The 24,470-nt window shown below is 48.1% G+C and overlaps 1 protein-coding gene across 14 annotated transcripts in view; it reads right to left on the reverse strand.

Moving 5' to 3' along the window:
• Window positions 1-5,332: 5,332 nt before the first annotated feature.
• LOC308571593 (uncharacterized protein) overlaps window positions 5,333-24,470 on the reverse strand; it is a 63,961-nt gene continuing 44,823 nt past the window's right edge. For 10 of the 14 annotated variants that reach the window (XM_081167220.1, XM_081167229.1, XM_081167232.1 and 7 more), the window contains 16 exons: window positions 24,133-24,277; window positions 23,177-23,383; window positions 22,289-22,393; window positions 20,824-20,976; window positions 19,874-20,122; window positions 19,150-19,362; window positions 18,386-18,598; window positions 17,727-17,888; window positions 16,579-16,707; window positions 15,289-15,377; window positions 14,316-14,439; window positions 13,982-14,190; window positions 12,230-12,338; window positions 11,525-11,697; window positions 10,024-10,047; window positions 5,333-8,329 (listed from right to left, as the gene is read on the reverse strand). In XM_081167220.1, the coding sequence (XP_081023346.1) occupies window positions 8,143-8,329; window positions 10,024-10,047; window positions 11,525-11,697; window positions 12,230-12,338; window positions 13,982-14,190; window positions 14,316-14,439; window positions 15,289-15,377; window positions 16,579-16,707; window positions 17,727-17,888; window positions 18,386-18,598; window positions 19,150-19,362; window positions 19,874-20,122; window positions 20,824-20,976; window positions 22,289-22,393; window positions 23,177-23,383; window positions 24,133-24,277 (2,491 nt within the window). In that variant the 3' untranslated portion in view covers window positions 5,333-8,142. The remainder of the gene's footprint in view (window positions 8,330-10,023; window positions 10,048-11,524; window positions 11,698-12,229; window positions 12,339-13,981; window positions 14,191-14,315; window positions 14,440-15,288; window positions 15,378-16,578; window positions 16,708-17,726; window positions 17,889-18,385; window positions 18,599-19,149; window positions 19,363-19,873; window positions 20,123-20,823; window positions 20,977-22,288; window positions 22,394-23,176; window positions 23,384-24,132; window positions 24,278-24,470) is intronic. The other 4 variants (XM_081167224.1, XM_081167221.1, XM_081167231.1 and 1 more) reach the window with 1 other exon arrangement.

A 24,470-nucleotide genomic window follows, 5' to 3' on the forward strand; every position in this document is an offset into this window, starting at 1 on the left:
GGTTGGACAGAAGAGTTATTGTAAGGCTCCTGATATCAGTCTCTATAAGACTTCATGGCCTCTTTTGTTAGAAAATGCCCGCCCCTCCCCCTTGTTTCACTCTGCCTCTTTCAGTTGTTTTCTCCCTTCTTACTTCTGTGCTAGGTAAATTTACTCCCGAGTAAGCTTCCCTTAAAGGAAACTGCAAAGAGGGGAGGGGGCAACACTTGTGTATTCCCTTTAAAAAAAAAAAAAAATATCAAATCTAGGGCTGCTTTAACTGTGCTTTATAAGAGATCCTCTCAGGAGTATAGATGTTTCCTTTCCCAGCTGTAAATCTGTACTTAAATGTGTATGCCTCTTTGGTAGTACAAATCTTGCTGCGAAATCTTGCTGTGAACCCTATATTTTGGAGGGTTGGACTAGATGACCCCAGGGTCCCTTTCAACTCTCCCAATTTGTGGCTGTGTGGAAGACCATGTGTCTGCAAGCATTGGAGGGTAATTCTTAAATTCTGGTGTGGTAATGGAGTTGAAATTCAGCCTAGCTTTGCTCTTTAGTTTTAAAAGGTGAGAGGTGAAGCCCAACTGGTAATATCAAGCATTTGAGTGATTACAGTGTTTATCATTTTGTCTATTTAAAAATCAAACTTAAAAGTCTACTAAAAGTTTAAGCACATAAAAATTCATATAGTCAAGTATGCGCCTTGACCAATCCTGTAGATAAAGGGCAGGATAATTTGTCTGCAAATGGTAAGGCTGAATTGACTGAGAATGTTAAAAAAAAAATCCTATGAATTCTGACTGGCCATTTTTACTCATAAATAAGAGAGCGGTTGATTGTTCCGCGAATGGCCAGAGGGATATTAGCCCTTTCCTGTACATAAAGGAAGCAGTCTCAGTTTGCTTGGGCTGAAATTGCTAGCTTTGGTGAATACTTAAATTGCTGAGTTTCTCTTTTTGGTTTAAAATCAAACCCTGTTTTCAAAATCTACTCCTTACCCTTCCCTTCCCTTATTCAAATGGTAATTTAGCCAAAGGATGCAACATTTTCAATAGTATAAAAGGTTTGCTGAGACATGAACTCTGCACATGCACAGAGGCTAGATCAGCTAAAGAAGAGAGAGAGAGGAAGGGGGGAACTGTAAGGGGGGAGAGGAGGTTTCTTCCAAATGTAAAAGAAAACTCGGAACCATTGAGAAACCATTGAGGGAAATCACCCTTAATCTGTCTTTGCTCCAGGGGCTATTTAAGACAAAAGGCAAAAAAACAAAAAACAAAAAAAACAAAAAAAAACAAAACAAAAAAACAAACAAAAACAAAAACTAGCCCATCAAAAGTCAAGAGCTTTCCAGGTTCCAAATCTTAACATGCCAAATTCTTTTCACAGGTAAATATCAGAGCATTCCCCCCTCCATGGGAATTTTAGGAACAGCATTTCCTGACAGGCTTCTCACATGAAATAATTTTCCCTTTTAACAGGATATGTGAACCCCGATAACAAAGTGTTTGTCCCCTTTTCCTCCCACAGCAACTTTCTTTCTGTTCTGTGAAACAAGTCTGAATCCCTGCTACAGTTTGACTTCCATCTCTTTGTGGCTTTGACCCTTTTTTAAAGTTACAAATAATCTGTTTTCATTTATTTAATCTGTCTCTCCATGATGTCTATGAAGTTAATCAAAGCACAATCAAGCATTGTTTGTGGAATGGTACTTGTTTACCTTTGGCCTGAGCATCTCTTATTAATTCTGTCATTTTGGCTAGTGCAAGGTACTTGCACAACTTTAAATTGCCATTCATTTTTTCCTTGGTATTAAGTCATTTTCCAGTATTGTCCTATTAACATTCTAGCCGATGTTGTCACATCAAGAAACACTCTTTATTTTCATTGTTACTTCAGATTTCTTAAAATTGTGTGTCTTAGCATTTATTTATTTTTCGTTCCTCATAAGTCATTGTGTGTGTTTCATTATTATTTCAACCTTGTATTTTTTTTTACAGTTCTCTTTCCCTCCAAAGTGAAGGAAAGCAAACAAACTTGGCAGATAATAACAGTAGTTATAGGAAAATGTGATAATAATATTGGAATGGATGAAACGCTTAATTCGCTAAGATTTTATTATTTGCAACTTCCAACAGAAACCGAATGATATCCTTTTCGCCTTTTGCCCCCTCCCTTTTCTAACTGTCTTTAAGCCCCAAACCCTGCCCCTTACAGGATATCACTTCTACAGATTTGCAATGAGGAAAAGCAGCAACAACCCCTCATGGCTAAGGGGAGGAGTTGAATTGCAAGGACATTTTCTCACTTTTGGACCTTAAGACTGTGCTCCAGGATTCAAAAGATACATGCATAAAAGATCACAATTGTGTCAAGATATGTAACTGATATTTAATTAGTTTGTTTTGTATTATGTGTTATTATGTAAGAATGTTGAAATGTGTCTGACAGTGTGATTTCCACAAAGGGGGGCAATTTTTGTGTGTAATTGTTTTTATGTTTAATGTCTCATTGCTTACACACCAATGGAGAATTCTCATGCATTTTATACTTTCTAATAGCTCACACTATGGTGTAGTCCAATGTTTAGATCAACTTATAACCACATTTAATTGTTCCACCTGGCACCCTGCCAACTTTCCCTATCCATTTTAAAATGTGTTAAACCTCGTTTTGCCAAGGACAAGCTTCTGGATCCATAAAACACCAGGTACATGAAAGGTGCATATGCTTTGGTTTAGCAGGAATGATCCCTTATACAGTTAAATTGACTTATTTGGACAACTGCCCTTGTTAAGTATGGTTTTCTTTTAACAGATTGGTTTGAAGAGTTGAGAACCATGGGGCAAGATAAATTCGAATTGGACTCAGTTTGAATTGGGCACGTGTATCCAGGCTGCAATTAGCCTTTTGGTCCTTTAAGTGCAAGTGAGCAACCCCCATGCGTGCAAAACCACAGCCTATAATAGAATCCCATAGGAAGGCCAAGGCCAAGGCATCTCCCTCACGAGATGCCCAACCTGTGCCAGCTATGGTGAATGCCAGGCAACATGGTTAAATGAAAGCCCCGAGGGGATTCAACAGACAGGATGTGTTGCTGTAGCACTATGTCAGTGTGAGACCACAGAAGAGCTAGCTTGACACCTGAGAAATACACAAAAATGGCGGAGGACAAAACACCAACTGCATTTTTCAGTCAATTAGACCTTCCTGCTAGGTGTAAAGCATAAAACACTATTGAGAATGCCACAAGTAATTTAGCAACAAAATACAAGAGGTGTTCTTTATATAATACCCTATATGCAGCTACCTGCACTGCTATACTTGCAAATGACCGTAAGAGGCATGGCTTGCAAGTCCCTTTCAGGTTTGCATAAAGCCACACATCCCATTCACCGAGATTTAGGGTGCGGAGAAAAGATTTGCAAGTTCTTACAGAACTTTAATGCAAATCTATCTCCGAATGGGGGACTGATACGGAATGGAAGGGGGGGGGGCTTCTTTCCCCCTTCCTTCTAAGAACATCCGAGGCCCCGCTTATTCCTATGGCCCCGCTTTAGCCAAGGACCTCCTGTTACAATGTATCCATTCTGTTTCTGCTTTTGCCCTATAGTACAGAATGGGTTTGAAATCATTGAAATCTTTAGAAATTGATATAAAATCAACCGTAACTCCGATTTCTTCGCTCTCAGTGTCATTCAACTCAGTTCCCCGTGGACTCCATGATGCTATCCCTACTTCCATAATCCCCGAAGCGGCAGGTCACGTACGCAGGAACTTCTTAATTTGCCAAACCTTCCCTCTAGGCAATATTAGGTGGCAGACGATGCATATCTCTGACCCATTGTCTTGCCACCACCGGTACTCAATAAATGTGTATCTATGTATATTTCCCGCTCTGCATATCCCCCCCTCCCTCATCCGAAAATGCTAATTAATGTAATCCCACCTTTTCATAATGTATTCATGACGTGTAAAGTATATTCATGATGTAACTTGTGAAACCCAACCTTCCCATAATGTATTCGTGACGTTTCATGCACTGTATTCTGGGATATGGAGGGAAATTTCAAAAGTTCATGTCACCCCTTTCTCTGGGTTCAATCTCGCCTTGAACCTGTTGCGCAATAAACTTGGATCTTCTGCAGTTTGCTCCTGCGTCCGGCTGAGCTCATTTTCTTCCGCAGGGACCCACGGACTTAGTCCGATGAGCTGGGTGGCAGAGTAACCCCGCACCCAGATTTTTCCGTAACATTCTGCATATGCTCCCGGATGTTGCGGAACTCCCATCAGCAGCAGGCAGCACAGCCAAATGGTTACGGATCGTGAGTTATGGTCCAACATTTGGCGGGCCAGAGATCCATGAGCGTAGCCAGGATTTTTTTTTGGGGGGGGGGGTTAAAGACTTGGTTGAGGGGCAAGGCTTTTGTTGGGGAGGGCAGAACCGACGTGGTTGGTCAGTTAGTTAAGTATTTCTATTGTTTTACTTGATCTAGCGGGGCAGCTGCCCCCCCCCCTCTTAAGAGCTACGCCCATGCACAGATCTCTCATCTGGGTTACTGCGGGATTACGACTGACACGGGACACCGCTGTAAACAATAATGAGCTAGATGGGTCTGACTTATACTGAGTCAGGTTCCTTTGATGTTTGGTCAGAGAGAGCAGGGCATTTATTTTCTGGCTTGTTCCACTAATTCTCCATTTAAAAAGAGAGCCAAAATCAACCCTAGCTGAAAGGGAGCAGGGAGCAACCATTAGATCTCCCAAAATTAATACAAACAGCGAATAGCTGCTGGTTGAGGATATACCCTGCAATGGTAGGGAGTGGGCTCGTTTGTGAAGTAATTCTGGTCGCTGGGAAGGATGGAGATGGAGCCACCAGGGGTGGAGTCCAGAGCAGGCCCACTGTTGCAGCCTGGCATGTTTTTGAAATGGCCAGGGGGACAGAGACCAGCACAAAAGGGAGTTGGACTGGATGACCCTTGGCCCGTGGTCTCTGAGGCTCAGTTTTTGACACACATAGTTAAAAGGATCCAGTGATGTGAAATACTTTCTCAACCCAAGTTCCCTGGAGAGATGCCAAAAGACTAGATAATCTGACCTGCTGTACAAAAACACACCACAATTACCACTTCCCCACCCCTGGGTGGCTTGGCTGTCTGGCAACCCAGACTTTGCAGCAATGGGCAGCTGACTGTATTTGCACAGTTGAAAGTTACCCCCAGAAATACACAGCTCCAGAATTCCAGCCTTGCAGGCAAGATCTTTGACAATATGTATCAGCATGGCATCAATGCCCCCCCCCAAACCAACAATTCATTAACAAAAACAAATAACATTTCACGCAGAAGACTGGCAATTCGAGATGAGTTTTTAATAGAAGACATACTTTTTCTTAAAAAGTATTCTTTTTTTCCTCTTTCTTTTTTTTTTAACAAAAAAGGAGCAGGATAATTGCTATGGCCCTTTACATCAGGATAAGAAACTCCAAACAGATCCAAGTCAGCAATGGTAGGGTGGGGAGAAGGGGGAACAAAAAGATTTTTTTTAAAAAAAATGCAAACCCCCTGGGTTTGAGAAAAAACAAAATCAAGTCGCTTGGAATAAAATGCTTTTGTTAGAAACAAATAATAATAATACAGAATTAGAACAAATTAAGACAAGAAACCACCATGCAAAAAAAATAATTATTCAAATATATATATATTTAGAAAGACAGACCCCACCCCACCCCCAGTGCCAGTTCCTGGAGCCTTAGGACCAGGCACAAGTGGATGTTTATATTTTGAGTCCAAGCTAGGATTTGCAAACCCTTCATTTTGTACTCCTTAACAAGGCAGGCATGGGGAACCTTTGCCCTCCCCTCCAGATGTTGCTCAAGTACAACTTCCAGGAATGATGGGAAACGTAGTATATCAACATCTGGAGGGTACTAAAGGTTCTCCACACGTCTTAGGTGCAGGAACAAGCTGGATGATTATTTTTTGGTCTCACTCTGCCCACCTGCTGTTAGCTTATATAAGGTGCACAATGGATCTATTCCAAAGTAATGGATGTAAATTGTTGGCATCCGTCTGCCTCAGGGGACAGTGGAGAAGAACACCTTTGGGGGTGAAGTCAATCTGCTGCAAGGTTATAGCGCCCAAATGTAAAACCCTTTGCATATACTTAAAAGTGCTTTATATTACCAAGCTTGAAACCCTACGGGCACTTACCTGGGAGGAAGCCCCCTTGAACACAGTGGGCCTTGCTTCTGAGTAGACATGCATAGAATTGGGTTGCACGTTCTCACGTTTGGGGCAAAAGACAGCTCATTGTCAGAGCCTTGCCCAACTGAATAAGGGGAGGAGCTCCTTTGTGCACCCTTGTTAAGGAATTAAAATCAGAAACCAAAGTGAGGAAAAAAAGAAAAGAGCCCCTGGATAATTAGGGACTCTTAGCTTGCCTGTTGCACCTTGAGATAAGGACTGCTTCACACGCTATCTGTATGTTCATACGTGGAAGCAGTTGAAACTCCCAGATTTGCAACTGTGGCAACCAACACTCGTGCAGTTTTCAAGCATGGCTGTGTATGAACTGGCCCTGCATAGTGGTGATAAGCAGTGCCAAGACTTTGAGAGAGAAAAGCAAAGTTGTTGCTCCTAAAACAGGTGAAGGTGAGCGAGGGTCAGAATTCATTGCAAGCAATGAAGCTGCTCGTGAACCCAGCCTCACAGACGCACCCAGTAGGATTTGGGGGAAGATCACCCCCCTCCCCCCAAATACCAAAAGCATATCCTGGTGTTTCAGCAAAAGAGGAAACGAGGACAGTTTGGAAGCAGCTGCTTATTACTGTTAGCACTTTCTTCATTCATTGTGCTTCTGCACCAGAGTTCAAATCCCATCAGTAAATCAATATGATTTCTGCATTGTAGGCATATTTTGCATTGTTAACTCAACTGCCTGCCTCAAGCTTCTGGGGTCTTTTTTTTTTTAGCAAAACTTGAATTCTGGTAAGGAGCCATACAGGAATAGGAAGAATGATCAGGTGCAAAAGCAAAGGCAGGCAAGCTTGTGGCCTGTCGTTGCTATTGAATTTACAGGGTTTGCAAATCCTGGCTTCCTCATGCAACCCACCACCACAGCAGGTTTAGGGATGGTGGCAAGAGAAGAGAAGAAGGAGGAGATCAAAGTGCTCTTGGCTGCTGACAACGATATGCAGAGAGGGCGAGATCCAAATCCCAGTCCAAAAAAACGAGAGAAGGCAGGCTGAGATGAATGGTTTCCAGTTCATTCCGCATCTTCCTCTGCCCACAGTCTGGGCAGGTGTGAAAGGCAGGTGGGAGGTCCAGAGAGTAACTCCAGCAGGCTAAGGTGTGCTGGAGAGAAGCCGCCTTCCAGAGGTGATAAAAAAATCTCCACATGTATCCTTCATGTGAAGGCATCCCAAGGACTCACTCCTCCAGCTCCCCCATCACCCCCTGGGAAGAAGGGGAACAGGAAGGCAAGGAGACGAGATGGATGGCTGGGACCAAAGGGAGCAGAAGGCCCCCACACCCGACACAGCTGCCCCTCAGCGCTGAGAGCAAAGGGTCTCCCTGCGAGAAAGCAGCTGTCTCCATCCGGGGCTTGGGTGCATTTGGGTGCCAGGCAAGGGGATCGATCGCTGCATGAACCCCAAGAAGCAGGGCTGCATAGAGCCATCCCTTCCACACCCCAGTCTGTGTACATTTGCCACTTCGATGCCCGACCTTTGATATGTATATTTTTCCTTAGTGGTGGGCAAGGAGTTCTCTATATCTATATATCCGTACTAGAGCTGGGAGGAGAGAAGAGAAAGAAGGGTTTTGGATGGGGGAGGGAGAGAAGGTGCTGGAGAAGCAATGGCTATTTGAGAGTTGGATTTTCCTTTTTCTTTTTAAAGGGATATAGTTAAAATCCTGACCCCTGAACCTCCCTCCTCCCAGATTTCCCACCCCTCAGGCGTGGTTGATATTAAAGTGCAGCCTGACAGGGGACCCGGGAGACCCTTGAAAGAGAAGCCGGAGGGTGGGGGCAAGTGTAGGGAGGGGGTTCCTTTTTTTGTATACATGTCAGACAGTGTAGCAAGGTTGGGGTTCCTACTCCCTGCCCCTGGTCTTGAGATCCACCCCCCCCCACCTCCTGGGGTCTGACATCCCTGCCTCATTCAGTCTGGGCTGGCTCCGCAGGGGGGGCCGGCTGCTGCCCCTGAGAGGGCGTCAGGGGCGGAGGAGGCTGGTGGTTTGCAGACGGAGAGTCGCTCTCCGGGTCTTCGGTCTCCTCGTCTGAGACGCCGTCCAGGCGGAACACCTGCCGCACGGTTCGGGTGGTGAAGCTCAGAGGGGTGCGTCTGCGATGAAAAGGGAAAACGGAATCTGTATTGGCACCGCAGCGGGCATTTGAGTATCAACCCCACCCCACAAAAGCTAGCCATGCTCCCAGGTACTAAGCTGGGATTGGCAAATGCCCCTAGCGCAGGCATTGGGAGGTGTTATTGGGCTGCCAAGCACCACCAGCCCAGCTGGCATGGCCAATGGGATGATGGGAGCTGCAGCCCAAACAATATCAGGAGGGCCACTGCCCCCTATTCCTGTTCTGGCGCAACTCAAGCGTCTTCCTCCAGCAAACATTTTTACGGCCACACTGCACAGTGGCCTTCCAGCAACCGGAAGCCTCTTCTGACCCCTGTTTTTTTTTATGGAGCCTGCAGAAGTGGCAAGCTCCTTGCCTAGTGCACTCACTCCCAATGCTGCCCCGACTGCCCCGCTGAAATCTGTGCCAAAGCTGCCACTCAGAACGGTCCATGCTGAGCTTGCACCGCAGAGATACAGGGGATCCATTTCACCACCGCCCGCATCCCCAGAGCATCCTTGCTAAGAAACAGTGGTACTTCCCTTTTGGGCAAGCGCAACTGTGCTTGCATTCTGCCAAGAGGCTTTCTGAATTATCTACTGGCATCAGCCTCACCTGCTAAATGCCGCCCAGGACATCACTGCAAGGGCAACCCTAAGTTCCCGCCTTCTGCAAACCATCTGTGGCATTTCTAAATGGACCATCTAATTCTGGATTCTCCCCCTCCCCTTTCGTTTTGCCTCTTTCGATTTGGAAATCATGTGGATGATGGTACGATTGCCAAGAGAGGAGCAGCTATTGCTTGGGGAGAAAGTGCCCGCAGGGGAGAAAGTGCCCGCAGGGTCTGTTCGCGCTCTCTCGCTCACCTACATCACTCTGGGTAGCTGGAAGTTCTTTGGATAGAAAAAGTGAGCCTACCAAGGTTACAACAAGCACACCTTGCCTACAGAGAAGAGAGAAGCCTTACTGGGGGCTTTTTCCTGTCCCCTCTTCCTGGGACGGGGGCAGCTGGAAGCTCACGTCCATAGCAAGCGCCTTCACAGTAGAAGCACTACCCTGCCCACACCCCCTCCAGCTAGAAGCGCTCCCTTAACTGAGAGTCAAAAGTTGCCAGGGATGTCAGCAAGCACTCCTGCTCTCCTCTCTATAGCAGCCATCAGGGCAGAAACAGGCATGGCAGGGCGAAATCCAGGGTCAGATCTCCAAACAATGAAAGAGCTGGTGCTCAGCTCTCCCCCCCCCCCGCTTCCTGCTCACAACATGCTATTAAGTATTGCTGGAGGGATGGGCAAAAAGGCAATTACGGCCACATCACACACAAAAATCACAGTGTAGTGGTCAGAATGTCAAGAGTAGGACGCACACTGCACATTTAAAGCACATTGCTCCCCCACAATGAATCCTGGGAACTCTAGTTTGCTCTCAGACGAGCTACAATTCCCAGCAGTCCTTTTTTAAAAAAACCCTACAGTTCCCAGGATTCTTCGGAGGGGGGGAGTCACGTGGTGTGTGCACAGCGGAAGGGAGGAAATCAGAATGCGGATCTCCCATGACAAATCTGTTCCAGCCCTTAACCAGGAGGGGGGAAGCCAGGAGCTTCTGTGCGGCAACTGCACGTGCGTGGGCACACACACACACACTCCGAAACTGCACAGCACACACATGCAGAACAACAGGGGAGTGAGAACGTACTTCCGCTGACGGCGTTCTAACTTGCTGTTGGGCCGAGAAAAAGATGGGATGTAAACAGAGACAAAGAAAAAGAGAGAGAGAGAGAGAGAGAGAGAGAGAGAGAGAGGTGCAAGCATGAACGGATGATCTGGAAAGAACTCCACATGGAAAGAGACAGGGAAAGTCAGGAAAAAGTATAAACAGGATAGGGAAGCGAGTTGGGTTCCCTAGGTTCCTGGGCTGAAGAACCAGGGGCTAATTGGGATTTGTGCTTGGAAACAGAACTGTTACGAGGGGGCTGAAAATGCTCAGAAATATTAGGGAGCGAAGGCTTCAAAGCTGTAGCTTCCAGGTTCTCTATCTACCGCTGCCTTGAAATAGGGTTCTGAGTCCCCACCCCCGCCCGCCCGCCCCCGTGGAAGAGAGGTGGTACTAAAACCTGGGCTGTCTCTGCAAAGCAGAAAAAGGATTTCAACCAATTGATTTAACATTATTGAAAACAAGTATAAAATCTGGCCTACAGGAAATCAAAGATCCAGGCCACTGTCTGGCTCCAGTTCCCCACCTCTTGTGCCAGGGAGCAGCAGCAGGAGCCTGCCTGCAGCGTGGAGCGAGTTGGGCCAGAACCGTTTAAAATAACTGCATGTTTTTCTAGTGCAGGCATATTCTAAAGGTTCTAGTTATCCAGTGTGGATCCGTTTTGTGTGGGCGTGTAGGGGAGACTTTCTGCACCAGCTTTCTCCTCTAATTTCCAAGGCAACCTATGCTGAGATGCCAAGGGATGGAACGATGCACTGGGCAACCCCACAGAGACAACCGTGGCCAACAGCAGCTTCTCATTTTCCCAGGCTGTGTGAGTGCCACTCTAGCCATTTTGTCTCTCTGTGGTCATGACTGTGATAAACATTTACCGGAAGCCAGGGCTGCCATACGTCCAGAATTTCCCGGGCATAGCCGGTATTCAGCCCTTGCAAACAGCATCTGGGCGGAAATGTCTGGGAAAAATCCGGACATATGGTAGCCTGTGTTGGTAGTTAGCTTTCTGGGCAAATTTCACTTTCTGAAATTTGGCAACCCTATCTGAAGCTATATTCTGCAGCATATTGATCATCATGTTTAATCCAGGTCTAGGGATTATGGAGATATGAGAACAGCAAAAGAAAAAGAGACAAAAAGGGGAGCATCTAAGGGCATGTGGGGACAGGAAGACATGGGGGACATACAAGGCAGGGGCAATCTACTCTCAACTAGCTGTGTCAAGGGATCAGAGCATCTGCCTTGCAGGCAGAACGTCTCAAATTCAATCGCGGGCATCCCCTGATGGCCTGAAAACCTGGAGAGGCACAGCCAACAGTGAAGGCAATGATGAGCAAGATGGGCCATTGGTCTAAGGCCTCCTCCGTTCTTAAGGCTAGGAACTAGTCACAAGGCATATGGCGGAGGGTTTGAATCTTGAAGAAGCGTCCTGCACCCGGATCCCACCCAGGCCAAGCCCCCGCTCATCCATAATAACCCTGCTCACCTGAGACGATTCCGCAGGCTGGTCACCTCGCGATTCATGGACTCGGCTGACTCAGTGACGTCCTCGAGTTCACGCTGCATGCGGCGGCGGCTGGCGTTGGCCCGCGAGGCCTCCTCTTCCGCTTCTTCGAGCTGCCGCTTGAGTTGTTTTAGCCGCAGGTGGCTCTTTTCAACCTACCAGAAAACAGAGAGGGAGAGAGAGGTCTAAGGTGAGCAGAAGACTGGATCCTCAAGGCATGCAAATCTTCCAGGCAGCTTGACATGCGTTAAGTTCAATATGGCTACTGAGCCACCATCTCACCTGCCTGTTTTTATGACTTAAGGAAACAAAGTCACTGAGGTCAAGATGCAGAACGGGTGGGGTGTTTTAAATACTGTGTGGCTGCTTAATTTCTAAATATTTGTTTATTTTTAGGGAAAAACAAAGAAAAACAAAGGCTAAAAAGATAAATAAAACAGTATGCATCTGAAAAATAGGTCCATGCAGAACAGCCTGAAAATCTAGCATCAAGGAAAAAGATGACAGGGTTCAAGCGTGCCCTGAAGTTGCAAGCCTTGCCCTGGGAAACTTATAAATGGTGAGGGCAGGTGTTTTGCACATGCTCAGAGGTTTTGTTGACTATTTCTTCAACATTTCCAATAGATGAGTCCCAAGCACTGAAAATATGTTCCAGGGCTCAAAATGAGGGGTGGGTCTTGGCCATACCTGATCTTTGTACTGGTCTGCGTTCCTCCTCTCTTCATCCACTTGCAGAATCACCTCCTTGAGTTTCTTTTCTGCCCTCCTCACAAGTTTCCCTGATAGAATCCTCTCCCTAAAAAAACAGAAAATATAGGGAGGAATCAGGGTGGGTGTGGGTGGGAAAGAGTTATTTTTTAGTCTGGGGATGTTCCTGGACCCAGCATTGCTTAGGGGGAAGCTGGGGTGACTTTATCTAGGTTAGGCTATTTTTCCAACTGTATCCATTCCTCAGGAGATTAGATATGACGACACGTTCTTTAGGGCTGTTCTACATGTCAACGTCTGCTCATACTTTTTGATAAACATGCTTAAAGTGGCCACCTCTACTTTGAAGAAATTAATACTTAATGTTCATTCCCACTGCAAATTCACTCATGGTCCTAGTCTTCACTATAAGAGTTTTCCCCATAGCTCTCCCTGCAACATAGCTAGCAAGACAGAGAAAGATAGGCAGTTTGTGCAAATCAGAAAAATTAATTTTTTAAAAAGTGGAAAATGTGGAGGAGAGCCCTAATTAATGGCCTGGGAACCTTTGATGTTGCCCCATCCCTAGAAATAAGCAAGGTGAAATTTAATCAGTAAACTAGGTGGGAGAATACTGGAAGCCCATGTTAGAGCAGTATATATACACGATACATTTTGTGTGTGTATTAACACTACACTTTTATTCCATTCTTCTTCCAAAGAGGTCAAGGTGGTGTTATATATGGTGTTCCCCCAACCCTATCCTTACAGCAACCCTTGAGGGAGATTAAGCCGAATCGCGTTAGCTGAGTTAGCAAGCTTTGCAGTGGGGTGGAGATTTGAACCCGGGACACATCAATGCAGGCCACGTTAGAAGAGACACCAGGAGATCTCCCACTCGTTTTTTTTATCTTGTTTGTCATTCAGTGGGACCGCAGGAGAGTGGTGCTGAACAAAGGGGGAGTTTAAAACACCCCCTTTTGTGCTGTTTATCCAGCCTAAATCTATTTAGTGTCAGTCTGGTGTAACAGTTAAAAGAGTACCGGACTAGGACCTGGGAGACCAGGGTTCGAATCCCCCATGAAGCCCACTAACTCTTAGGCTAACCCACCCCCCAGGGTGGTTGTGGGGATGAAATGAGGAGGGGAGAACCATGTACACCACCTGGAGAGTATATAAAAAGGTAAAGGGACCCCTGACCATTAGGTCCAGTTGTGGCCGACTCTGGGGTTGCGGCGCTCATCTCGCTTTACTGGCCGAGGGAGCCGGCGTACAGCTTCTGGGCCATGTGGCCAGCATGACTAAGCCGCTTCTGGTGAACCAGAGCAGCGCACGGAAACGCCGTTTAGCTTCCCGCCGGAGCAGTCCCTATTTATCTACTTGCACTTTGACGTGCTTTCGAACTGCTAGGTTGGCAAGAACAGGGACCAAGCAACAGGAGCTCACCCCGTCACAGGGATTCGAACCGCTGACCTTCTGATCAGCAAGCCCTAGGTTCTGTGGTTTAACCCACAGCGCCACCCGCGTCCCTGGAGAGTATATAAAGGTGGTATATAAATGTAATAAATAAATGAACAATAAATATGTCCAATCTAAAGCTGTTTGTCCTAAGGGGCAGGGAGCATACAGTCTCCTTGTCTCATTTTGCACTATGTCCAGTGCTCTAACCACTCAGTACCACACCAGCTCAAAGCACTGGGTGTGGGGGTGTTTGTGCGGGTGTATTTGCCACCTTGGATCCCAGGGCTCTACCTGGACTCCTGCTCCAACTGCTCCTCCAACTGGGCCACCTTGGACTCCAGGGTTGCAATGGCCATCTTGTATTTGGACTTGACAGAGGAGTCCATCTCTCCCAGCTTGGCCCTCAGGTCTTTGTTCTGGCGCTCCAGCTGCTGCCGGGCGTTCTCGGCCTTCTGCGAGAAGCTGCGCTCCGCTGCCAGCTCTGTGGTGAGCGTTTCCACCTGCAGAGAGGACACGGGAGATGGGGTGTGTGTATGTGTGTGTCAGGAGGTGGTTTCAGAGCTGCAGGGCCAGGGAGCGCATGCCATAAGAGGGCCTGCTCCAAAAAAGGGATGGGGGAACTCACCTGCATGCTGAGCTTGCGGTATCGGTCGTTCATGAGCTCCATGTTACTCTGCTCCTCATCCAGCTCTTCCTCCAGCTGACCGATCCTGGCCTCGAGGTGGCGCTTTTCATCCATGAGAGCAGACCTGAGGGGGCGTAATTTTGGGGGTGAGGGCCGTGACACAGCAGTTAATCAGAGAAAAATCTCTGGAGGAAGCCCACCCAAGGAACATCCCACCATTTAGGCTAGAGCCTTTAGCGCCACTGAGACACTGCTTTTCTGCAATCAGGTGGAAGCAAAATCAAAATGGGCTTCAGCCTCTAATCACTTCCTGTTCAATATGGCGGTAGCAGCGTTACCTGATGAACAACCCCTTAATTGATTCTTAGTCAGTTCCTTCCTCTGGGCAGGGGGGAAGTCTTCAATAACTAATGTCCGTTCCTTGCTCCCTGCTTCCATTTTATAAAAAACAGTGCTGTTTTACTTGAAAACTGAAAAAAAGGGGAACTTGCTTATTGAGGTCCCTTCTTGAAAGGCAGCTTTGGCACTCTAGCCCTGGAAAACCTCAGTAATATTTTGCTTATCCACACTGGACATGGCGCTACCACTGCGTTTTAACATTTAAAAAACCCACAGCAGGTCACGTCTGAAAATAAAGGACATGAATACAACACAGAACACCCCCCCCCAAAAAAAAACCCATGTCATCTGGATTCTCTGTACAAAGTGAGTGAACAAACGATGCCAATTCCAGATTAAAAGGCAAGCCTAGAAGAGGCAACCCTGATCCAGATTAATTACCCCCTACAGCAATGTTTGAAAGCTAACCATTTTGCGTTCATACTGGCTGCTTGCTGAGCAGATTAAGTGCCTTAACTAAGCAGTCCCTTGGGCAAAAAACCTCCATACTGCTCCCATTCACACAAAACACCGTCGTCCGTTGTGCATGCTCAGTGGAATCAAAGGAACATGGAAAATGGGCTTCCCCACTCACTTGCCGCTGTTCCCATTGGCCAGCTCATCCGCCAGGTCGTCCCGCTCCTGTTGCGCCTGCCTCTTGGCTCGCTCTGACGCTGCCAGTTCCTGCAAGTGATGGGAAAAGGTCAGCAGAAGGCAGGCTGGATGGGGATAGGGAGGAACAGGTCAAAACAGGAAAGAGGGTATCCTTCCCATTACCCACTGATTAAAAAACAGCAGCAGCATTTCATACTTTTAGAAGACATCTGAAGGCAGCCCTGTTTAGGGAAGCTCTTAATGTTTGACGCACTGTTGTATTTTAATATTTTGTTGGAAGCCACCCAGAGTGGCTGGGGAAGCCCAGCCAGATGGGCGGGGTATAAATAATAAATTATTATTATTATTATTATTATTATTATTATTATTATTATTATTATTATTATACCCATTCTCCTGGAATAGGCTCAAGCTCTGTGTGTGTGTGTGTGTGTGTGTGTGTGTGTTTTGAAAATAGATTGATATAGACACACACATTCTCACTGGTGCAGAGGAATGGCAGCCATTCTGTGCCGACACTCCTGGCACTTTTATCAATTTAAGAGCCCTTGCGACCCCACTATAAAGAGATGACTTGCCCAATGTCATTCAGTGAGCTTCATGGCTGGGGAGGATTTGAATCCAGGTCTCAGGTGTCCTACTTTCAACCGCCTGTCTACTACATTGGTTTGGTTAGCATCCATCTGTCTCGGGAACAATGGAGGAGTGCACCTTTGGGGGGGGTCAACCTGTTGGCTGAAGTCAAACTACAGCTGTGGCTGTAGAGACCTATCAGCCTGGAAAGAAGTTTGGCCTGCTTGCCGAGTGCTTGTCCAAACCCCATTGAAGCAGGCGGACAGTGGTGGGTCAGCACTTTATTTACCGGAGTTTGCCTGGCTTAAAGCGGGCAGTAGCTGACCAGTGAGACACGATGATCTCTCCTTATGCCCATCATGTTGAGTTTCCAACTCCTAACTGCTGCCTCCCACATTGTTTTTGCCACATTTGCAGGGCGGCAAGCCTAGGCATTGTATATGGAGGTCGACAAGCCCCACCCCGGCCCCACTGATGTGGTCCAAGGGAAAGGAAAGCAGTATGTTTGGCACCAGGTTGGCTGTGGAGTTGCCAGAAGGAGGATTGCAAGGCACGATCCAACTGCCTTGAGAACTCCACTCCGCTGGCTCAAGATGGGCTCAAGCTGGCAGCAAAATGGAAGGGTGTCTGCAATTGATCTGCCCGCCACCAACCACCGCTGCCTCTCCAGGAGGCTCCATGGAGCTTCACCCCTCACCTCCTGCAGCTGCAGCAACTCTGCCTCCAGATTCTTCAGCTTCTTCTCGCTCTCGCGGGACTGAATGAAGATCTCTTCGCGGGCTGCACGGGCCTCCTCCACTTCCCGCCAGAGCTCCTTCATCTGGGCCTGAAATTGGGAGGGAAAAGATGCTTTAAAAACAGCAGAAGCTTGACTCCTTATGCCAAGAACATAAGGGTGGCTGAGGAATTACACACACACACACAAACCTACACCTGCCCTCCGAGGCAAGTGACTGTATGGCAATGCCCTAGTCCCCATACCCTACTGTAGGGGAAGCTATGACCCTTCTTGTTGTAGCTGGACTACAATGCCCACAATGCCCTGGGCCCACTGGCCATGCTGGCCGGGGTTGATGGGAGTTGCAAGTCCAACAACATCCAGAGGACTCCCATGTTGGCTACCCTTACCCTACCTGTAGGGCAAACCTAAGGAGGGGTTGTTGAAATAAGTCACACAGCCTTCCCCCCCTTTATCCCACCCTCCACTGCTTTCTCAGTCATCTCCTGTGTGCTGAATTTTTAGACTGAGAGATCCTTGGAGCAGGATCCTGTCTTTGTATGTCCGTGTAGATTGCACATCGAGGGCACTGTCTAAATAATACAATCAGGGAGTATCTCATATGGCCCTCACGCCGCATATATAAAAGTGACATAAAAAGATAATGCGTTTGTTTTACCCCTGGCCACTCAGACTGGGCATTTCAGTTTTTCTTCCAGAGTGACCGTCCAGAATCAAGTGTATCAAGAATCAAGAGATACGCTTATTGCGAAACGCCACCATCCAGCTATCTCTAAACAAGCAGCTACTATTTAAAAAGTTTTACATCTCCCTTACGATATAAATATTGATTGGAATAATCAAAAACCCCTAATACGGGAGACAATGCCATAGTGGTGTTGCATTTTTGTAATAGCTATCCGTGGAGAGATTTATCAGACCAGTTTTCATGCACCTTCTTATATATGTGCATTGTTTTGGCTGCATTGGTTGCGGAGAAACATTTGTTAGCTGCTTTTGTTGCTCGTCTTAAGTTTTCAAAATATAGTAAGGATATTTTTTTACAAAATAAAAATGACACAGTGTTTCCCTACAACCCTTCCACCCTTCTCTCTCTCCCCCCACACCTGCAATTTTCGCAGCTGCTTCCCTGCTTCGTCCCGTCCCTTGTTGGCCGCATCCAGCTGTGCCAGCGCCTCCTGAAGATCAAGCTCCAGCTTCTTCCGGGCTGCAAGCGCTTGGGCCCGTTGCTTCCTCTCTGCGTCCAGTTCAGCCTCCAACTCCCGCACCTGGGGATACAGCAGCAAGAAAACCTCAAGAGAAGAAACATCTGCCTCTCTGCTTAGCACAGATAAGGCATCCATATTGTTGCATCGCTGTTCTGTTGGGATTTTTAACATACTTCAATTGATAAAATGAACGCTCAGCTGAGAGATTTGTGACCTTGAATGTTAAAAATCTGGCAACGGAAAAAATTCTGTGGTGCCCCCCCCAAGCCCATGCTTCTTTTCCCCAAGCCCATGCTTCTTCTGCTTCATGGTTAATCCAACCTTGCCCACCCACCTCCCATGAAGCCTCACGACCGCCTTGTGAGAGATCATTCGGGTTACGACTTGCACCCATCCGTCGAAGTCTGCCACCCTCTAACTGGGGCACCGCACTGGGCCTCTTATGCAAATATGGGCCCTTTCACCACTATTCTTGACACTTTATGTTCTAGGCACACGCACGCACACGCTTGGGCAAAGGCTGATGGTGACTGAGCCTCCCCAGCCTCCCTCCCCACCTGTTTCCCAAGCAGCTTCTTCTTGTCGTCGTTGGCATCGTCGCGGTTCTGCAGCTCCCTCTCGTGCTGGGCCTTCAGGGCTTGCATGTTGACCTCCAGGCGGAGCTTCCCGTCCTCCGTGGCCTGAAGCTCGTCTTCCAGCTCCTCCAGGTGGGCTCGCATTTCCTGCACCTGTTGCTCCAGGGCCCGCTTCGAACGCTCCAACTCGTGCACCTGATGGGAAGAAGCGGGGGTGGGGGTGTTAGGGGAGAAAAGCAGGAGGAGCGAGGAGGCCGGTGGCCCTACAAACATTACTGGGCTACAGTTTCCAACAACCCTGGTTATCGACCATGCTTGCTGGGGCTGAAGAGAGTTTGAGTTCTCCCACATGTGGAGGGCCACATGTCCCACACCCCTGATGTAAGGGGTGGAGTGTCGTCATCACACCGAGGGGATTGTAGTGGAAAGGCTGGCTTCCTGCCAAGGTATTCCTAAGTTTGCATGACATCCCATATGCTGCGGAGTTTCCCAAACTCGTGACTGTGCTGGAGTCTTAGAAATCTGAAGGTTCCATTTTTTAAAAAATAAACAAATTGTGGGTCTTGCTGTTGCAAGGGAGGGGTGGGGAGGGAAGAATTTGTTTTAAAGGAAGTGGCAGCCTGAAAAAAAAACTTTACTTCCTGCCTCCTTCTTCAGATAATGAGAGCCAGACCTCTTGGCACATTTCTGCCCTACTGTCACCCCCTCTTCCCTTCCAGTGGACCCAGGTGTCCGGGCTCCCTTACGTTCTTGCCGACGTCGTCCTTGGAGCTGACCAGGTCATCCATTTCTGCCCGCAGCTGCTTGTTCTGCCTCTCCAGCTCCTCCCGTGTCTCCAGAGCCTCCTCCAGGGCACGGCTCAGCGAGAGCACCTTGGTCTCCTTCTCCCGGGAGTCTGCTTCCGCTCGGTCCCTTTCCTCAGCGTAGCGGGCAGAGATCAGCTTTTCCTCAGCCAGCATCTGTCAATGATACAAAAAGGCCTCAATGTAAACAGTGACCAAGCTGTCCTTGACTGGGCAGCAGAGAATTGGGTTCAACAGGGTTTTTGGGGATGCCAGACGCAGCAGAGAGAGAGAGAGAAATGCAGGAATGCAGGTTACCTTTAAGATAAAGACGGGAAGGTGGGGGGAAATAGTATCCAAAATGACAGGAATAAAGAGATCCCATTGTGAAGGGAATAACTCCAAATCACAGGTGAAAAACCCATTTAAGTTCACGGTTTTTCTGAGCCAAAGAAAGGCTTGTAGTGGGCGTAGCTTTTGAGGCAACGCTTTTCATCTTTAGCCTTTTAGGAATTGAATTAGAGCAGGGGGTGTTTGTGTGCAGGGAAGGTGACATCTTTTTCTCGGGGGGGGGGGGCGGGAAGCAGTACATAGTCAACTGAAGTGACTGAGGGGGAAACTGCAGTTTGGGTCAGGGGCAGAACAACTAATTGGCAGAAAGACCTGATGGGGGAAACATAGGCCTCACCTGGTCGAATTTCTTCTGCTTCTTCTCGAGGGCGGAGACCACCTGGCGCTGCTGGTCCAGGGCGACAGTGACATCATCCAGCTCCTGCTGCAGACGGGTCCGTCCTTTCTCCAGCTTGTCGCAGGCCTGGACCCGCTCCTCATAGCGCAAGGAGAGAGCCTCCAGGTCCTTGGCTGCCCGGCGCCGAGCCTCCTCTATTGCTTCGGCTACCCCAGCATCGTCCTCCAGCTTTTTCTTGGTCTCCATCACCTGGCGGAATGGCCACAGGGGAAGTCACACACTGTCCACACAGCGCCAGGCTAACCAAAGGGGTGTTGGGAACTTTGGAAGTCAAGTTTATGAGAGGCTTCTGCAGCAAAAGCCCCAGTTCCACCCAGACCTTATCAGCCCTCTCTCTTCCTTTCTCCAAATGCTGATGATGCAAAATGACGCTTCTTTCTTTCTTTTAAAAAGGAACTCTACTAGCATGTGTTTACCCAGATATCATGTTCCGTTATAATTTTTTAACGTATTTCCCAGCAAATCTCTGGCTGAAAGGGGAAGGCAAGCTGAGCTGCCTCTCCCCACGGAGAGCAAAGCAGCAACTCGCTTTCCACTTCACACCTCGGCTGGAGCACCAACTAGTTACGTTTGCAGGGGCACTTTTCCAAGCCCTGGTGCCAGGAAAGAGGTGGCAGAGAAACCAAGTCCCTCTTCCCTTTTGTGTGCAGGTCCAAAGAACTGGGCCAGGATATACATTTCCCCAGTTCAATCCACAGGGGAGAAAGGGGGCAAGGAAGCCTTGATCTTTCCATTTCTCCTTAGAGAAAGCCATTGACTTCAGATAAAAGCTTGTCCGGCGTGCCTTCTCTGGTGGACCCACAAGAGCCAATGACACCTGATTTTTCCTTTTGGCTCACACTGTGTGTATGGTGGTGAAGGACTGCCTGTCAACCACTTCTGTTTCCCACCTGCTGCTGTAAGCTCTGGATCTGGCGGGTGAAGTTCCCCTTGGCAGCCTCCTCCTCCTCTAGCTGCTCCAGCAGACCTGCTTTTTCCTCTTCCAGCTGCCGGACTCGAGAACTCAGATTCAGTTTCTGCCGCGTCTCTTCCTGGAGCAGTTCCTGCGATTGAGATGTGGGGTAAAAGGACATGTGCTAAGAGACCAAACCTTTCCAGATCTACACCTCTTCTTCCCCTCTCAGGAAATCAGGTGCCCCAGCTCTCAGCCCACTGTTCTCTCTGCACCTACTAGAGCTCTCTTGGGGAACTTAAGAGAGCGACTAGGTGCAATTAAGCCCTAACGCAATACAAGACCTGTGGGCACCACAGTTCAAGAAGGACACTGACAAACTGGAACGTGTCCAGAGGAGGGCAACCAAAATGGTCAAAGGCCTGGAAACGATGCCTTATGAGGAACGGCTAAGGGAGCTGGGCATGTTTAGCCTGGAGAAGAGGAGGTTAAGGGGTGATATGATAGCCATGTTCAAATATATAAAAGGATGTCATATAGAGGAGGGAGAAAGGTTGTTTTCTGCTGCTCCAGAGAAGCAGACACGGAGCAATGGATCCAAACTACAAGAAAGAAGATTCCACCTAAACATTAGGAAGAACTTCCTGACAGTAAGAGCTGTTCGACAGTGGAATTTGCTGCCAAGGAGTGTGGTGGAGTCTCCTTCTTTGGAGGTCTTTAAGCAGAGGCTTGACAACCATATGTCAGGAGTGCTCTGATGGTGTTTTCTGCTTGGCAGGGGGTTGGACTCGATGGCCCTTGTGGTCTATTCCAACTCTATGATTCTATGATTCTAAGACCTGCCTCTATGGCAGGTGGCAGAAGCCTGGAAGTATGGAGCATGGCCTTCTTATTTGTGGCCCCCAAATGACATTACATGCTATCTAGCAATGCTCATTAGTGCCTGCCCCTCTTAACATTAAGAGAGTTCCGGGCAGATCTTCTTTTTGAGGTTGTTTTACAAGTAGATACGTTGGGTTCCTAGCTGTTCACAGCCTATTTTTGTCACAGCCCACTAATATTTAATGATAAAATGTATTTGTAAGCAGGGAGAATACATTTTCTTTTCGCATGTGGAATATGCAGGTACTTTACAAATTTTCATCTTGCTGCACCCCATGAGACAGGACACATTCATTCCCTTTTACAGAAACAGAAAAACAGAGGCCAAATGAAACAGTGACCTACTTGTCCAATATTGCTTTGTGAACTCACAGCTATGCTTGGGACATAAAGCAACATTTTACAAGCTGAAACTGCGCTTCTTACCCTTTACACATTCTTTCCCCTTGTCCCTAAAGCTCAAGGGATTCACTGTTGTTGCCCTCGTGAGTACTGCCCCCACCTTCCGGCACAAACCACCACCCTCTATCATCCAGGGTCCAGCCTCTCTCTGTCTCGCATTCCCAGGTTCTGCCATGTACCTGGGAATCTTGCAGGTGGGATTCTACACTGGCCAGATCTTTGGCAAGCTTTATCGCCCTGGACTCTGCACTTCCAAGGGTACCAGAGACGCCGTCGAGTTCATTCTGTTTCCGGGAGACGAAGGCAGCAGACAGACGGGGAGAGACAGACACAAACACATACCAAAGATAAAAGTCTAAATGCATCAAGGGAAATCAAAACATCCATCTATCACAAGTCAAAAGTTAAAAATAAGACTCGGGTTGTGTATTCTATGCATCCACCAAACAAGAAAGTAACCCACTCTGGTATTTGGTGCACAATTCTGAGAAGTTCAGCTTTCTTTTACGTATTTTAAAAATGCCTATTTCCAGTCCTTGTGAATGCACAGAAAGGCTTTATAAACCATGAAAGCCGTTTTGGGCTCAGGAAACAGATTGGCGACTGGGCATAGCATTGTGTAATTTTGGGCTGCCAGGGCTGTTTCGGTGATGGGAAGCCTCCCTCGCCCCCCCTTGCTGTTACCTACTCTTCCCCTCCATTTTTACTTGCCATCTTACCATCTTGGTGCCATCTCCCACCCCCAGCAGCTACTCAACTTCCCTCCCCCCTAAACATCTCAATATCTGCAGCAGAATTACACAGGCACTTATAGGGGCACTTAATTTCTTGTGCAATTAATTCTAAACATAGAATTTGTGGGCTGACTCGGCACAAATCCTGCAAGGTACAGAGGACAGCTATAGAGACGCGAGAGCCTTAATAAGCCTGGGAGGCTACATGGGTAAAAAGATTTGGAAAATGAGGACTGGGAGTGGGTGGAAGGAGAAGGCAATTTGAAGGATGGTTGTCTTCAGAGAACACACACACACACACACACACACACACACACACACACACACACACACCTGCAGCTTCCCCAGCCTCTCCATAAGCTCTGCTTTGACTCTTTCACCGTCAGTGGCCCGCAGCTGCAGCTCCTGGACTTGGCTTTCCAGCTTCTTGCGCCGCTGCTCCGACTCCAGCTTGGCTGCCTGCAGGACCTTCACCTCCTTCTGCAGCTCCACGTTCTCCCCTTCCAGGGCTTGCTTGGTCTTCTCCAGGGTAACTTTGAACTGGGGGGGGGGGGGAGAGAAAAGACATCAGAACCCGCTGAGGGCCTGGCTCTGGGGCACTGCTCACTCTCTCTCCCCTCCATGATCCTTAAGCAGGCTTACTAAGGCGAGTTGAATCCTCCTGGGCTCACCGAATGGATGTGCTTAAAACTGGGCTGCAGGACTGAACACACCTATTTCAGGGGGACAAATGACTTCTTAAAAAATCTCTCTGCTTGAGTGTTCTCCAAGAGCCAATGTGGTGTGGCGGTTGGAGTGTTTGGACCTTGGGGAGAGCAGGGTGCAAATCCCTGCTCAGGCAGGAAGGTCCTTGGGTGAACCTTGGGCCAGTCACAGCCTCCGCACAGGGTTTTTTGTGGAGATAAAATGGGGAGGAAGAGAACCATGTATAGACCTCCTTAGAGGAAAGGTGGGACATAAATGCAATATATAAATAAATGATAAATAACTAGGGGCAGACCCTCCCTTGTTTCTGGGCCATTGGCCTCTCCTAACCCACCCCTGCCTCCGAAAAGCAAGCCACCCTTGGTGTTAGGTCTTCCCAATCTCCGGCTCTCAGAGCCTTCCAGCCTCTACATCTTGTCGGGCTCCAACTCCATCACCAGCCGACATGGCCAATGGATGATGGGAGCTGCTGCAGTCCAAGAAGGCCCCACAGGTTCTCCACATCTCCACTCTTACCAGCTCCCTCTCGCCTATCTGTAATTCCCCCAGAAACATCCCGGCAACCCCCACCCCCAGCCCCGTACCCGGCGCGACTGCTCCAGCTGCTCCGACAGCTCCTCCAGGGCAGACGTGTGCCGCTGGCGCATCTCCAGCACCTGGGCTTCATGCACTTTGACCTCGTCCTCAATGGTCTTCTTCAGCTCAGTTACTTCTTGCTCCCTCTTCGACCTGCCAGGGGAAGGGAAAGGAGGGGATCAGGGTGAGGCTAGCAGGGTGAGGCGGGCTTGTCCTGGAGAGACCACTAGGGAGTAGGGGAGAATTTAAGAGCCTTGCTGGATCAAGGTCAGAAGCTCATCAAGTTGAGCATCCTTTTCTCACAGTGGCTGGCCAGATCCTACAAGCAAGACCTGAGCACAACTCT

Source organism: Podarcis bocagei (assembly GCF_964188305.1).
Source record: "Podarcis bocagei genome assembly, chromosome: 13".
Lineage (NCBI taxonomy): Eukaryota > Metazoa > Chordata > Lepidosauria > Squamata > Lacertidae > Podarcis > Podarcis bocagei.